Source organism: Lynx rufus, unplaced genomic scaffold (assembly GCF_022079265.1).
Source record: "Lynx rufus isolate CCGP_SWC_20201006 ecotype Redwood Valley unplaced genomic scaffold, mLynRuf1.p SCAF_14, whole genome shotgun sequence".
NCBI lineage: Eukaryota > Metazoa > Chordata > Mammalia > Carnivora > Felidae > Lynx > Lynx rufus.
Window position 1 is genome coordinate 28,100,833 of NW_025814828.1, and position 14,093 is coordinate 28,114,925.

At 37.0% G+C, this 14,093-nt stretch overlaps 1 protein-coding gene across 2 annotated transcripts in view; it reads right to left on the minus strand.

The window, feature by feature from the left end:
- Positions 1-14,093, minus strand: part of DMD (dystrophin) — a 1,630,689-nt gene that overhangs the window by 1,519,334 nt on the left and 97,262 nt on the right. For both annotated transcript variants that reach the window (XM_047076051.1, XM_047076052.1), the window contains exon 4: positions 13,923-14,054. In XM_047076051.1, the coding sequence (XP_046932007.1) occupies positions 13,923-14,054 (132 nt within the window). The remainder of the gene's footprint in view (positions 1-13,922; positions 14,055-14,093) is intronic.

A 14,093-nucleotide genomic window follows, 5' to 3' on the forward strand; every position in this document is an offset into this window, starting at 1 on the left:
AAACTGATCAGAAAATACACTACTGCAAATGATAAAAATTGGGAATCATGAAAATTTTTCTAGAAAGAGAAACCCTACTGGTTCTTATGCACATGTGAAGATGCCCAGTCTCTCTCACAGGAAGGAAAACTGCAAATACTTCCAACATTACACGTGTGTGCACACACAATGTAGCAAGCGTGGGAAAAGCATTTACTTTTAACTGACTTTTATCCTTTTTATGTTTAAATCATATTTCTACATATGCTATACTAAAAACAAGCTGAGTAAATATGACATGAAGAACTTTTGACGAGACTACTTTCTTAAATCATTCAACTCCTATAACATGCCATTTAGTATAAGGCTAGTCATTTTTACACAAAATCCCTATGCAGATGTGAGAGTGTGTAGAAACTGACATGTATGCACCAAAAACAGAAAGAGAAAGAGGCAAGGGGAAGAAGGAGGAAACAAACTGATTGAATAGCATAAATAAAGGCATGCTATAAAGTAAGACCCAGATGTAAGGGGGAGTATACACAGGAGAAGAGTCATAGATAAAATTGACAAGGTTTGCCAGATCAGAGAAAGTCTTAAAATCCAGGCTAACAGACAGGAAGAAAAAGATGCTAGAAATAATTCACAGGGGCAATCGGAAGAAATTAAGGACTAATTAGGTATAACGGAGTGCAGAGAGGAGTCATACATGGCTAGATAGGTTCAAGCCTGCATAGGAATAAATGTCAAAAGAGACTCCTAGCATCATGGACAAAGATGAAGTCAGCTTCGAAAATACTGAAGTTAAAGTTATGGTAAGACATCCATGGGTGCAAACTACCAGTGAGTAGGTAGATGAAATTGTGGAACTGGACCATGTCAGGGGTAGAGCTACAGCTCTAAGCATGAATTATATCTAAATAGACACAAACACGGAAGGCATGAGCAATTTGCATGATGGGTGCTTCCTTTTCCTTTCTTCTAGTTTGTGACTATCTAAATGCCATTTCTAGCTATTTATAGTGTTATCCATGGTATCGCCACCTAACCTTATACTTTATATTTAACATTCCAAGGATTTAAAGATAACTCTATTCTTCCAGACTCCAACTTTAACTATTTTGAAGATATGGTTCAAATATGGTTTTCCTATTTTCCCCCTATGTTACTACAAGAACTAATTTTACTTCTGATAAAATTATTAGTTTTGTGATGTTCACGGATGTTTTCATATGGATGATACTTCTCTATAGTGTTTCTATATACTTTACATTGGTATCTCTATTTGAAAGGCTCAGGTGCATATTTCATAAATGCATAAATAATTATTTACTTGTCCTATTGCTGGTAGGCATAACCCCAGGAAGGTGATAGCTACTATTCATCAGACAAAGAGAAAAAAAGGAGAGATTTCTTTTTCTTTCCAAATGCTTTTTAGTATTTAGAAATATTAAAAGACTAAGGAAAATGATGATGACAAAGGAACAGCTCCTGTAACTGGTAGGGCTGTTAGTAAAACATCAAAACTATACTAGAAGTCACGACATCTGGTTTGAGGCCCAGTTTTGCCAGCTACTCACTGCTTGACCAAATCCTTTATTCCATTTAAATTTCTCCAACTTTAAAGTACGAGTCTAATAAAATCATCCCATAGGTTTACCATACTGGTCAAATGAGATATGTATTCAAAAGTCTTGTAAAAACTACAAATGGTAGTAAAAGATGAGAGGTACCTCATCTTTTGGTATGTGCCTCTTTTGCAAGAATGCTAGCAGTATGATCCCCTTGTTTTCCTGGAGAATTATAAGAGCATAAGCAAAGTATAAATAACTTTCTGAGGCCTGACCCCTTTACTTTGTGAGCTGTTAGAGAGAAGGGGACACTCCATTTGGAGCTCAAAATATTTTCTAAATGAATGTAGACATCTGGGCCTAAAGCCATGGAAGGAACAAAGATCAATAAGGCCACTGTAGGCAGAAATATAGGTATGTCCTTCTTTTTTTGTTTCTCTGTTTCTTTTTCTTCTACACTGATTCTGGCCTAAGGGTGGTTTCACAATACCTCTGGAAGAAGGAAGGAGCTCATGTGCAGCCAAGAAAGGAGGAAGGGAACAACTTGATACTTGGGGACACCTGGGAAAAGCCAGGTTATACCACATTTATGGTTGGCTTGCAGGTAATGGATGCCTTCCTCAGATTTGCATCCCATGGTATTATTAGACAGTAGTGGGCAGAAAACACCCTCCACCAAAAACATCCATGTCCTAATCCCTGAACCTGTGGATATGTTACACTACATGGCAATGAAGAATTAAGGTTGCGGATGGAATTGAGTTTGATAAGCAACTTATCTTAAAATAAGTAGACTTTCCTAGATTATCCAGGTGGGCCCAATGTCATCTTAAGTTCTTAAAAGCAGAAGAGGAAGAAAGCCAAGTAGGTCAGAGTGATATGATATGATAAAGCCTTGACTTGCCTTTGTTATCTTTGAAGATAAAAGAGAGGCATGAGTCAAGGAATGTGGGCAGCCTCTAAAAGTTGGAAAAAATAAGGAAATGGAATCTCCCCAACAATCTCCAGATGGAAGGCAGTCATGCTAACACCTTGATTTTAGCTGAGACCCATGTTGAAATTCTAAACTCTAAGATAATATATTTGTGTTGTTTTAAGCCACTAAATGTGTGGGTATTTGTTACATCAGCAAGAGGAAAGCAATATACAGACCCATTGTCAGTTAGCAGGATGGGGTAATCCAAAAGAAAGATGCTTTTGTCCATGTGGACATAAACTTTTCAGTGTAGGGTTAAGTGCCTTAATGCAGGTAGCCCATCACTTTCATTCTATCTTGAATCCGCTCTGATCAGCGATATCCCCACAAAAACACACAATCCACTGGAATTGTTCTTAACAAAGTGAATATTGGCTAGAATGAGCATGTAACTTATTAGCCAAAATGGAAGTTTGCAGATTGAACAGAGATGTTATTAGTAATTCCACTGTGATAACTGCTATATATCAGGGACTTCCCAGGGACCCTACCTCATTGACATTTCACTGGTTAATTTTCAAGCCCACTGTTACTTGAAGTAATCAGCAATACTTAATCCTGTAAAATAATGTCCTGTCCCTGAAATGCTTTCTTCTCCTGGCTGCTGGAATACCACACGCTTCTCCTTTTTCCTTCCCCCCTTCTGGCCATCCTTATTATACCCTTTGCTGGTTCCTTCTTATCCTTAAGTATCGGGATGTCTTATCTACTGTACTTTATTTCCTAGGTGATCTCTTCCAGGACAATGGATTTAAACACTATCTATGTTGTTAATGACCTTCAAATTACTTATCCTCAACTCTGACCTAAGAAACCCAGATTTATATATATGCAAGTCTTGGGGCGCCTAGGTGGCTCAGTCTTTTAAGCGCCCAACTTTGGCTCAGGTCATGATCTCACGGTTCGTGGGTTTGAGCCCCACGTCGGTCTCTGTGCTGACAGCTCGGAGCTTGGACCCTGCTTTGGATTCTGTGTCTCCCTCTCTCTCTGCTCCTCCCTCCACTCATGCTCTGTCTCTCTGTCTCTCTCTCAAAAATAAACATTAAAAAAATTTATATATATATATGCAAGTCTCATGAGCATCTCAAGATTAACTTGTTCCACATAATACATCACATCAACAAAACAAAAAATAATCCTATGATCACCTCAAAAGATGCAGCAACAGTGTTTGACAAAATTCAATATCCATTCATCATAACCTCAACAAAGGAGGTAGAGAGGGAATATATCTCAACATAATAAAGGCTGTGTATGACAAGCCTACAGTTAACATCATACTCGATGGTGAAAAGGTGAAAGGTCAGGAATAAGACAAGGATGCCCACTCTCCCCACTTTTATTCATCATAGTATTATTTGAAGTCTTAGCCAGAGCAATTAGACAAGTAAAAGAAATAAAATCCAATCAAATAGAAAGTAAAAAAATATATATATGGGGCGCCTGAGTGGCTCAGTCGGTTGAGCATCCAACTTCGGCTCAGGTCATGATCTCATGGTTCATGGGTTGAGCCCTGTGTTGGGCTCTGTGCTAACAGCTCAGAGCCTGAAGCCTGCTTCTGATTCTGTGTCTCCCTCTCTCTCTGCCCCTAACCCACTCACATTCTGTCTCTGTCTCTCTCAAAAATAAATAAACATTAAAAAAAGAAAGTAAAAAAAAAGTCACTATTTGCAGATGACATGATACTATATACAGAAAACTCTAAAGACTCCACCAAAACAAAACAAAACAAAACAAAAAACTGTTAGAATTCAGTAAAGTTGCAGGATATAAAATCAATATCGAGAAATCCACTGTGTTTCTATACATTAATAACTATAAGACAGAAAAATCAAGAAAACAATCCCATTTACAATCCCATCAAAAAGAATAAAGTACCTAGGAATAAATTTAACCAAGGAGGTGAAAGACCTGTACACTGAAAACTGTAAGGCACTTATGAAAGAAACTGAAGAGAATACAACTAAATGGAAATATATTTCATGCTCATGGATTAGAAGAATTAATATTAAAATGTCCATATTACCCAAAGCAATCTACAGATACAATGTAATTCCTACCTAAATTCCAATGGCATTTTTCACAGACTAGAACAATTCTAAAATTTGTGTAGTACCACAAAAAACCCTGAGTAGCCAAAGAAATCTTAAGAAAGAATAAAACTATAGGCATGATACTCCCTAATTTCACACTATATTACAAAGCTATAGTAATCAAAACAGTATGGTATTGACAAAAAAAGAGACACATAAATCAATGGAACAGAATAGAGAACCCAGAAATAAACCATGTATACATGGACAATTCATTTATGCCAAAAGAGTTAAGAATATACAATGGGGAAAAGACAATCTTTTCAATAAATGATGTTGAGAAAACTGAATAGCCACATGCAAAAGAAAGAAACTGGACCACCATGTTGCACCATACACAAAAGTTAACTCAAAATGGATTAAAGACTTGAAAGTAAGACCTGAAACCATGAAACTGCTAAAAGAAAACAGAGCCAGTAAGCTCCTTGAGCTTGAGGAAGATTTTCTGAAACTGACTCTGAAAGCAAAGGCAAACAGAACAAAAATAAACAAGCGGGACTACGTCAAACTGAAAAGCTCCTACACAGCAAAGGAAACCAAATGAATGGGAGAAAATATTTGTCCATCATATAGCCAATAAGGGGGTAATATCCAAAATATATAAAGAACTCCTACAACTCAATAGTGAAAAATAAATAAATAAATAATTGGATTAAAAAATGGGCTGAAGATCTGAATACATATCCTGCCAAAGAATACATACAGATGGCCAACAAGCACATGGAAAGATGCTCAACATCACTAATCATCAGGGAAATATAAATCAAAACGATGAGCTATCAGTTCACACCTGTTAGAATGGCTATTAGCAAGAACACAAAAAATTACAAGTGTTGGTGAGGATTTGGGAAGAAGAAACCCTCGTGCATTTTTGGTGGGAATGTTTTTTTTTTTTTTAAGTTTCTTTATTTATTTTAGAGACACAGAGACCGTGCAAGTTGGGGAGGGGCAGGGAGAGGGGAGACAGAGAATCCCAAGGAAGTTCCACACTGTCAGCACAGACCCAACGTGGGGCTTGATCTCACAAATCGTGAAATCATGACTTGAACTGAAACCAAGACTCAGAGGCTTAACCCACTGAGCCACCCATACAGGCGCCCTGGTGGGAATGTTAACTAGTTGCAGCCACTACAGAAAACAATACAGAGGTCGCTCTAAATACTAAAAATAGAACTACTATGTGATCAAGCAATCCCACTTCCGAGTATTCAGAAATATGGATGGACCTAGCAGGTATTATGCTAAGTGAAGTAAGTCAAAAGAGACAAATACTGTATGATCCCACTTATATGTGGAATCTTAAAAAAGAACAACACCAATTCACAGAAAACACATTGGTGGTTGCCAAAGGCAGGGGTGGGGAGGTGAGCAAAATGGGTGAAGGGAGTCAAAAGGTACCAACATCCAGTTACAGAATAAGTAAGTCATGGGGATATAATGTACAGCATGGTGATTATAGTTAATAATACTATACTGCCTATTTGAAAGTTGCTGAGGGAATAAATCTTAAAAGTTCTCATCAAAGGAAAAATTCTGTTATTATGTATGGTGACAGATATTAACTAGACTTATGAGCATTTTGCAATATATATAAATATCAAATCAAATCATTATGTTGTACATATAAAACTAATATAATGTTTTATGTCAATTATGCCTCAAATTTTAAAAATTAAAAAATAACGATTAACATGTTCAAAAGCAAGCTCCTAACCTGACTTCCAAAACTGCTCCTCCTATAGATGAGCCTGTCTTGTTTAGTGGCAACTCCATTCTTCCCATTGCTTAAGACTACACTTGGCAGTAATTCTTGGTTCTTTGAATTCTTTCGTAACTCACACCCACTATGTCATGTGGGGCAACATCTTGATGCAGTGGTGGCCTCCAATTCTGCTACCAGGTATGCCATCCAAGAGATTATGAAACCGAAAGGCTCAGTGACCAAACTGTCATGTTTAAATCCTATCATTTACTGAATAATTTTAAACCATATAGCAAGAAGCAAGATGAAAGAAATGGGAGGCAGGGAATGCAGATAGTATAAGACCAAACAGTGGAAAGGACCACACTATTTAAATCTTGGGTTGTACAATGTTCATATGTTTTGCTCTGTCAATTTTTCCTGATGATGGTGCAGTGGACAGAACCAAAGTTGAGATTTGAGGGAGGGGTACAATAGACAGAAGATGTCTAAGGCCACCACATATACTTGTTCTACTAGAGAGATACAGGGACACGTATACCTGACCATAGCTGTAGCTCATCAATTAGTGTGCTAAAGAGCCATGGGAATTATTTGCATTTTTATGTTGAACACTGGGAGATCGTAATGAGACCATAGAGACTATCATCAGCGGGTAGCCAATTTAGGAATGATGTAGCTAACAACACAGAGATGATATGATCACACCTTATGATTTGGTCTTTTCATCTCTTTCTATCCACAAGTAACACTTTTGTGTATTCCATTATTTATTTCCTCTATTTTTTACCACGTGTACTAGGTTATGTGACTATCTATAATTAATATACATTTTGATCTATGCCTATGTCTCACAAGCTATTAGCTTCCTTATCAGCTAATTTTTTTATTTATTATTATTTTTAGCTTTTTAATTTTAATGTTTATTCATTTTTGAGAGAGAGAGAGAGAGAGAGGAAGGGAGGGAGGGGCAGAGAGGGAGACACAAAATCTGAAATGGGCTCCAGGCTCTGAGCTGTCAGCACAAAGCCCAAAGTGGGGCTCGAACTCACAAACTGCTAGATCATGACCTGAGCCAAAATCGGACACTTAACCTACTGAGCCACCCAGAAGCACCTGTTTTTTAATTTTTTTATGTTTTTATTTTAATACCAGCTAATTAAAATCAAGTGCTATATTACATCAAGTGCTATGTACAATATACTGATTCAACAATCCCATACCTCACCTGGAGCTCAACTAATCAGCTAAATTTAACACAAGGGTTTCATAAATTACTAGTTTACTTACAATTAATGCTTAACACCTCTTAGAAGTTCTGATTTCTTTATAACACAATATTCTCTAAGAATGCAGCAACAAGCAATCTACACTGTATTAGCAAATCCTTAGGTTGTCCAAAACATTATCTAGAATTCAACTACTATGCATCATACTCATTGATAGAACCATTATAAAAAAAAAACAAAAAACAAAAACAGTACGGAGGTTCCTGAAAAATTAAAAAATATATATATATAACTACCGTATGACCCAGCAATCCCACTTTTGGATATAGATATCTGAAGAAAATGAAAAAAGTATCTCAAAGAGATATCAGCACTCCTATGTTCATTGTATCAATATTCACAATAGCCAAGATACGAACACCATCTAAATGTCCATACATGGATGGATGGAGAAAGAAAATGTGGTGTATATATACCGAATGGAATATAATTCAGCCTTAAAAAGGAATAAGATTCTGCCATCTGTGACAACATGGATGAACCTGAAGGATATCATATTAAGTGAAATAAGCCAGATACAGAAATACAAATATTGCATGATCTCATTATAGGTAAAATCTAAAAGAATAAAAACAAAGACAAACTGCTAAACTCATAGAAACAGAATGGTAGCATCACTAGGGGCTAAGGGGAAGAAATCAAAGGGACTTATTGTTTAATGGATACTGACTTTCCATTTTTCCAGATGAAAAGAGTTCTGGAAATACACGGTGATGGCGATGGCTATACAATTTTATGAATGTACTTAATACCACTGAACTTCACATCCGAGTAAAAAAAAAAAAAAATGGTCAAGATACCAAATTTTATGTTAAAAAATTTTAATGGGGTGAAAAAAGAAATTACTGCAGATCCAACCTCCTTTCACATGTTGTGTGGATTATTGCAACTGCATTCTAACTAGTCCCCTTATTTCCATCCTTGCTCCTTTAGTCTATTTGCCACACAGCAGCCATGTTGAAATAATGTTCCTCCAATAGCCTTCCACCTCACTGGTAATAAAAACCAAAGTCCTCACTACTTACTGGGCCTTGTGTGATCTGCTGTACTATTACAGCTCAGATACCATCTCCCAGCACTGGGCCCCTCACCCATACCTTTCCTTGAGTAGTCCAAGTATCCCCACAACTCAGGGCTTTTACACCATCTGTATCTCCTCCTCATGGGTTTGTCTTCTCCCGGAGATCCACACCTCTTTCCAGTATTTATACAAAATTTATTTTCTCTGACTACCCCAATTGACACACATACTGCATATTCTACTCCCCCCTTTTTTCTTTTTAGCACTATTGTAATTACTACTAAATTTTACTTTACTTAATACATATTACTTGCATATTATTTGAAATACTATTTTACTTATTCATAATGCTTATCTTTTTCCTATTTTGACTCTCCCATAAGGCTATGCTATTCCATTAGGGCAGGAATTATTTTGTAAGTTTGTTTACTGATCAATTACTCGCTCATATAATAATACCTGGCACATATGGAAAAAGCCCAAATGTCCATCGATTGATGAATGGATAAAGAAGATGTGGTATGTATATAGACAATGGAATATTACTTAACAATCAAAAAGAATGAAACTGTGCCATTTGCAACAACATGCATGGAATGAGAGTGTATTATGATAAGCACAATAAGTCAGTCAGATAGAGACAAATAGCTTATGATTTCACTCATGTGGAATTTAAAAAACAAAACAGATGAACACAGGGGAAGGGAAGGAAAAATAAGATAAAAACAGAGAGGGAGACAAACCATAAGAGACTCTTAAATACAGAGAGCAAACTGAGGGTTGCTGGAGAGGTGAGGAGGGAATGGGCTAAACAAGTGATGGACACTGAGGAGGGCACTTGTTGGGATGAGCACTGGGTGTTGTCTATAAGTCATGAATCACTGGGTTCTACTCCTGAAACCAATACTACACTGTAGGTCAACTAAACGTTAATTTAAATGAATAAAATTTTAAAAAAGTGTTAAATGATTACATAAATGAATACTCCATGTGTAAGTAATCCTGCATACACATACATATAATAGTAAAGAACATTCAGTATTAGTATGAAGAACATTAGCTTCTAGTTAGATAAATCTGAACACGAATCTAGGCTCTGCCACTTACTGGTTAGGTCAAGAAATCTGGATTAAAGTACCCAATTGAAAGGAGACAAAAGTCACTCTAGGCTGAGAGATCCCAGAACGCTAAGATGGGAAACTTCTTGGCACTGATGGAGGACAGCAAGTGATTTAATTTGGTTGGAATAAAGAAAACTTGAAATAGGCTACTGTGAAATAAGCATGAAAGTATAAATAGATAATAGATCACGGAGTTCCTAGATGAAATTTAAGAGAATAGACTTGTTATAAAGGCAAAAGGAAGTGAAAAAAGTTTTGTGAGTGATATTACTAAAGCTGTTAATATGGAAATTGAATCTGATTTAGCGGGGACTCAGAAAAAGATAGTGATACTGACTGCAAAGGTATTTCTGTAATCTACAAGACATGTATTGAGGGCCTGAACCAGAGGACATAACATCAGGGACATAACTTGATGGAGCTATGTTGTAAAGAATGAATTGACTCTGCATGTCTCTTAACTGAATATCAGATCAATATAGAGACCAAAGAGTATGTCACACATTTAAGTCTCAATCACTGCTAACATTCTCACTTACATAACAAAAAAGGGCAAGAAACAGGTTTGTGAGCAATGAAACCAAATTCACTTCGGAACATGCTAGGTTTAAGAAATCAGTGCACATCAAGGTATAAATATATCCCCAAGAGTTGAAAATGAGTTGGAGATGTGGTTGTAACTCAAAAGATATTGGAAGTGGGTGAAAACACAGATAACAGTGGTCATCTGCATACAGCGTGAAGCCAGGAAATTATATCATATTGATAAGAGAGAGAGTGTAATAAGTGGATCAAGAGATCTTATACAACGGGAGTTACAAGAGGAGAAATAGCCAGATAATGAAAGAGATAGAGAAGAGAGATAGAGAAGAACCTGATGAGTCTAGAGACTGTGAGAAGTTATTTCAATTACGGTGAAAAGCCTGAAAGCTGAAAAGATGACATTTGATTTGCTGATGAAGCGTAATTGCTGAATAAATAAATGAATAAACCATAGACTATTCTACAGAAGGTAATAAATGAAAGAAAGAGTCACATAACAATATATGAAATATGAACAAGATAAAGTGGAGTGATGTGTTTGGGAAGAGGTATTATGCAGATGGGTCTAAGTGCCCAGAGGAGGTTTAAACAGGGTTAGGTGCCAAGAGAGAAAGAAACTGAAGGCGAAAAAGATACTGGGTATTTCTTTTTGTTTTTTCATTTTTTAAATGTTTATTTATCTTTGACAGAGAGGTAGAGACAGAGCATGAGTGGGGGAGGGGCAGAGAGACAGGGAGACACAGAATCTGAAACAGGCTCCAGGCTCCGAGCTGTCAGCACAGAGCCCGACGTGGAGCTTGAACTCATGTGCAGTGAAATCATGACCTGAGCCCAGGTCAGACGCTCAACCGACTGAGCCACTCAGGCGCCCCAAGATATTGATTATTTCTGATATAAAATTAGGAGTAGAATGAGAGACATAATCAAACTCATAAAAATAGGAATTAAGTATAACCATTAAAAAAAAAATGTCCCCCATCCAAGGATGGATGGCAGGAAAGTGTTACAATAAAGGAAACCTGGGGTAAAATAAAGGAAAGCAGTTAGTATTTCTTCTTGGCAAATTATGAGAAAAACGCATTTACAGGTAGGAATCCTAAGGTAGGTCAGACTGCTTGACGCCAACAGGTTTGCAAACTACAAAGGTTATAAATCACATTTTTCAAGTTTAGGACAGATGGGCATAATTGATGTTTCTAATATATCAGGAACTTTTAAGATAATTCATAAATTTTATGTTTTCCATCGGGGACAGTCACCCACATAGCTCATTCTCCCATTACGGAAAACTTCACCCCCTTCTTTGTAAACCACCAAGTAAACCACTTGAATGCCACTCCCTAATGGAGTCCAGTCTAGTCTGTCCTAAGTTCATTTAAAGTGAATCAGACACAACTTGTAGGGGACTGTACGGGCTCAGTCCCTCTGAGCAACACTTCAGAAATTTTTTTTTTTATACATAGTTAAGATATAAACTTATCAAACCTAACTGCGTGTAACATCATCTTCTGATGTGCTTCCTATAGAAACAGGCAGAACATATCATTCCTCACCAACTGTGAATCATGCTTCTTTTCTAAAGGATACCATTAAGTTTATTTCAATGGCCTAGGCTAAATAAAACAGGTAAGTGAATTTGTTGCATATTTTTATTTTATGACACATTATGTATTGTGTAAAATTTACACAAAGGTAGAATGAACAAACAGAGTCTAGCAAAATTAGGTCCACTTATAATTACTTCATTAAGGAGTCATACCTGAGCAGGGCCTTAATGAGCTGGTAATGAGGTAAAAATGTGCTGCCAGAAGAGGCACTGGAGAAAACCTTCTGGAAAAGGCAGCTCAATAAAGTGATAATGAAGAGGAAAAAGGACTTATCTCTGTGTCTTGGCTCATGCTCCTCTATTTTAGGAGCCACTCCTTTTCTTTACCTCTTGGAGGTTTCAATGGGAAGGTGGTGAAGAAAAGAGTCCAGAGAGTCAGGCAGTGAGGAGGATAGGAGAGAGGAGGAGGAAGAAGAGGAAGAAAAGGGCAGATACACTGAAACTTAAAATGGGGTCAAAATAGCATCTCCTATCTCTAAGAAATGTTATAAGGATTTGATTAGTTCACGTAATATGCATACTTGGCATATGGCAACACTCAGTAATGTCTGGCAGAACTATTTTTTTTTACTAATAATGAGAAAACTGATTAAGTTTCTTATTCAAGATTATACAACTAACCTTTGTAGAAACATGGATGGGAATTTAACTCGAAATGAGTCTGAGTCACACAAATGTTCTCACCCAGTCTCCTTTGTTCAGCTTTGCCAGAAACCTAGCCAAGGATAGAGGGCATAACTGCGCCCTGAAGTATGCTTCCCTGGTTAAGAATTTTAGCCTTACTCATAAATTAACTGTGCAAAATAATCACTAATAATCACTAATTAAATACAACCACTATTCTAAAAAATCGATGAGCCTCTAAAAATGTATTTTTCACCACACAGGATCAGCTCTATGATTTCTTAATTCCCATTCATAAACTACATTAATTCCTCTTCTTAATTCCCATTCAAAACTACATTTTTTTTAATGTTTATTTTTTGAGACAGAGAGACAGCGTGTGCAAGCATGCAAGCAGGGGTAGGGGCAGAGAGAGAGAGGGAGATACAGAATCTGAAGCAGGCTCCAGGCTCTGAGCTGTCCGCACAGAGTCTGATGCGGGGCTTAAACTCACAGATCTCAAGATCACAACCTGAGCTGAAGTTGGTCACTCAGCCGACTGAGTCACCCAGGTGCTCCAAACTACATTTTTGATAAAAGTCACTTTCTTAAGAGCTTTTCAAATTGTCTATTAAACAAAATAGTTTTCTTCTAAAGAGAAATTCTAGGAAATCACACAAGTCTAACACCTTTCATTTCCATGCTCTAATATATACCATGCTCTAATTTCTTGTATTTTTAGGTTTCCTACAACACTACAATAATGGAAGACTCCAATGAGCAGACTCTTTATGTGGGAAGTATTAAATGGTGCATAGAATCTGACCTGCTTTGGGTGTGACTTTCTTGTATAAATAATACAGAGCATGTTATATACATGTTTAAATCAGCACAATTAAAATGTATCATATGAAGAAGCTTATAGTTTTATTTTTCTGAAATGGAAAATAAATACATTTTTCCAGAATGAAAATCTAATAAGAACAGCTATACAGAGTATCTATTTCCTTTCGGTATCATATATCTAGAAACGTTTCCCCAAATAGTGTGACGAGTAAATTTCTTCCATTTTTCTACTCTTTTAAAAATTACATATATAAGCCTTCAATGATGTTTGCATTTTTGGTTAACCATTGGGAACTTTTATAAAAAGAGAACCTTACGGGTAACTATATAATGAAAGCACACACCACTATTCTAAGAATGCCCATGCATGAAGAATCAACATACATTACACCTAGAGAAGTCTCAATAACAAAAGAGCATCACGTGACAACATCTAATACAACTGGGAACAATGAAACAGCTCCTGATGAAGGAGAAAAAAGGCACTGCGAAATTCAAACAAAAGCCATGTTAGCTTATCTTGGATGAGGAAATTCTTTGGTTTGTAGAACGGAGAGTAAATGTTGACAGACCTGTGAAGGAAGTGGGCTCCTTGTGGGGTCAGAGGTGGTGACATAAGCAGCCTGTGTGTAGGCATAGCTCTTGAACCGAGGCTTAGGAGAGGAAGGAGTTCGTTCATAGCCCTGTGCTAGACTGACTGTGATCTGCAGAGTAGGGTTAGGGGGAAGGGGACAGAGGGGAGG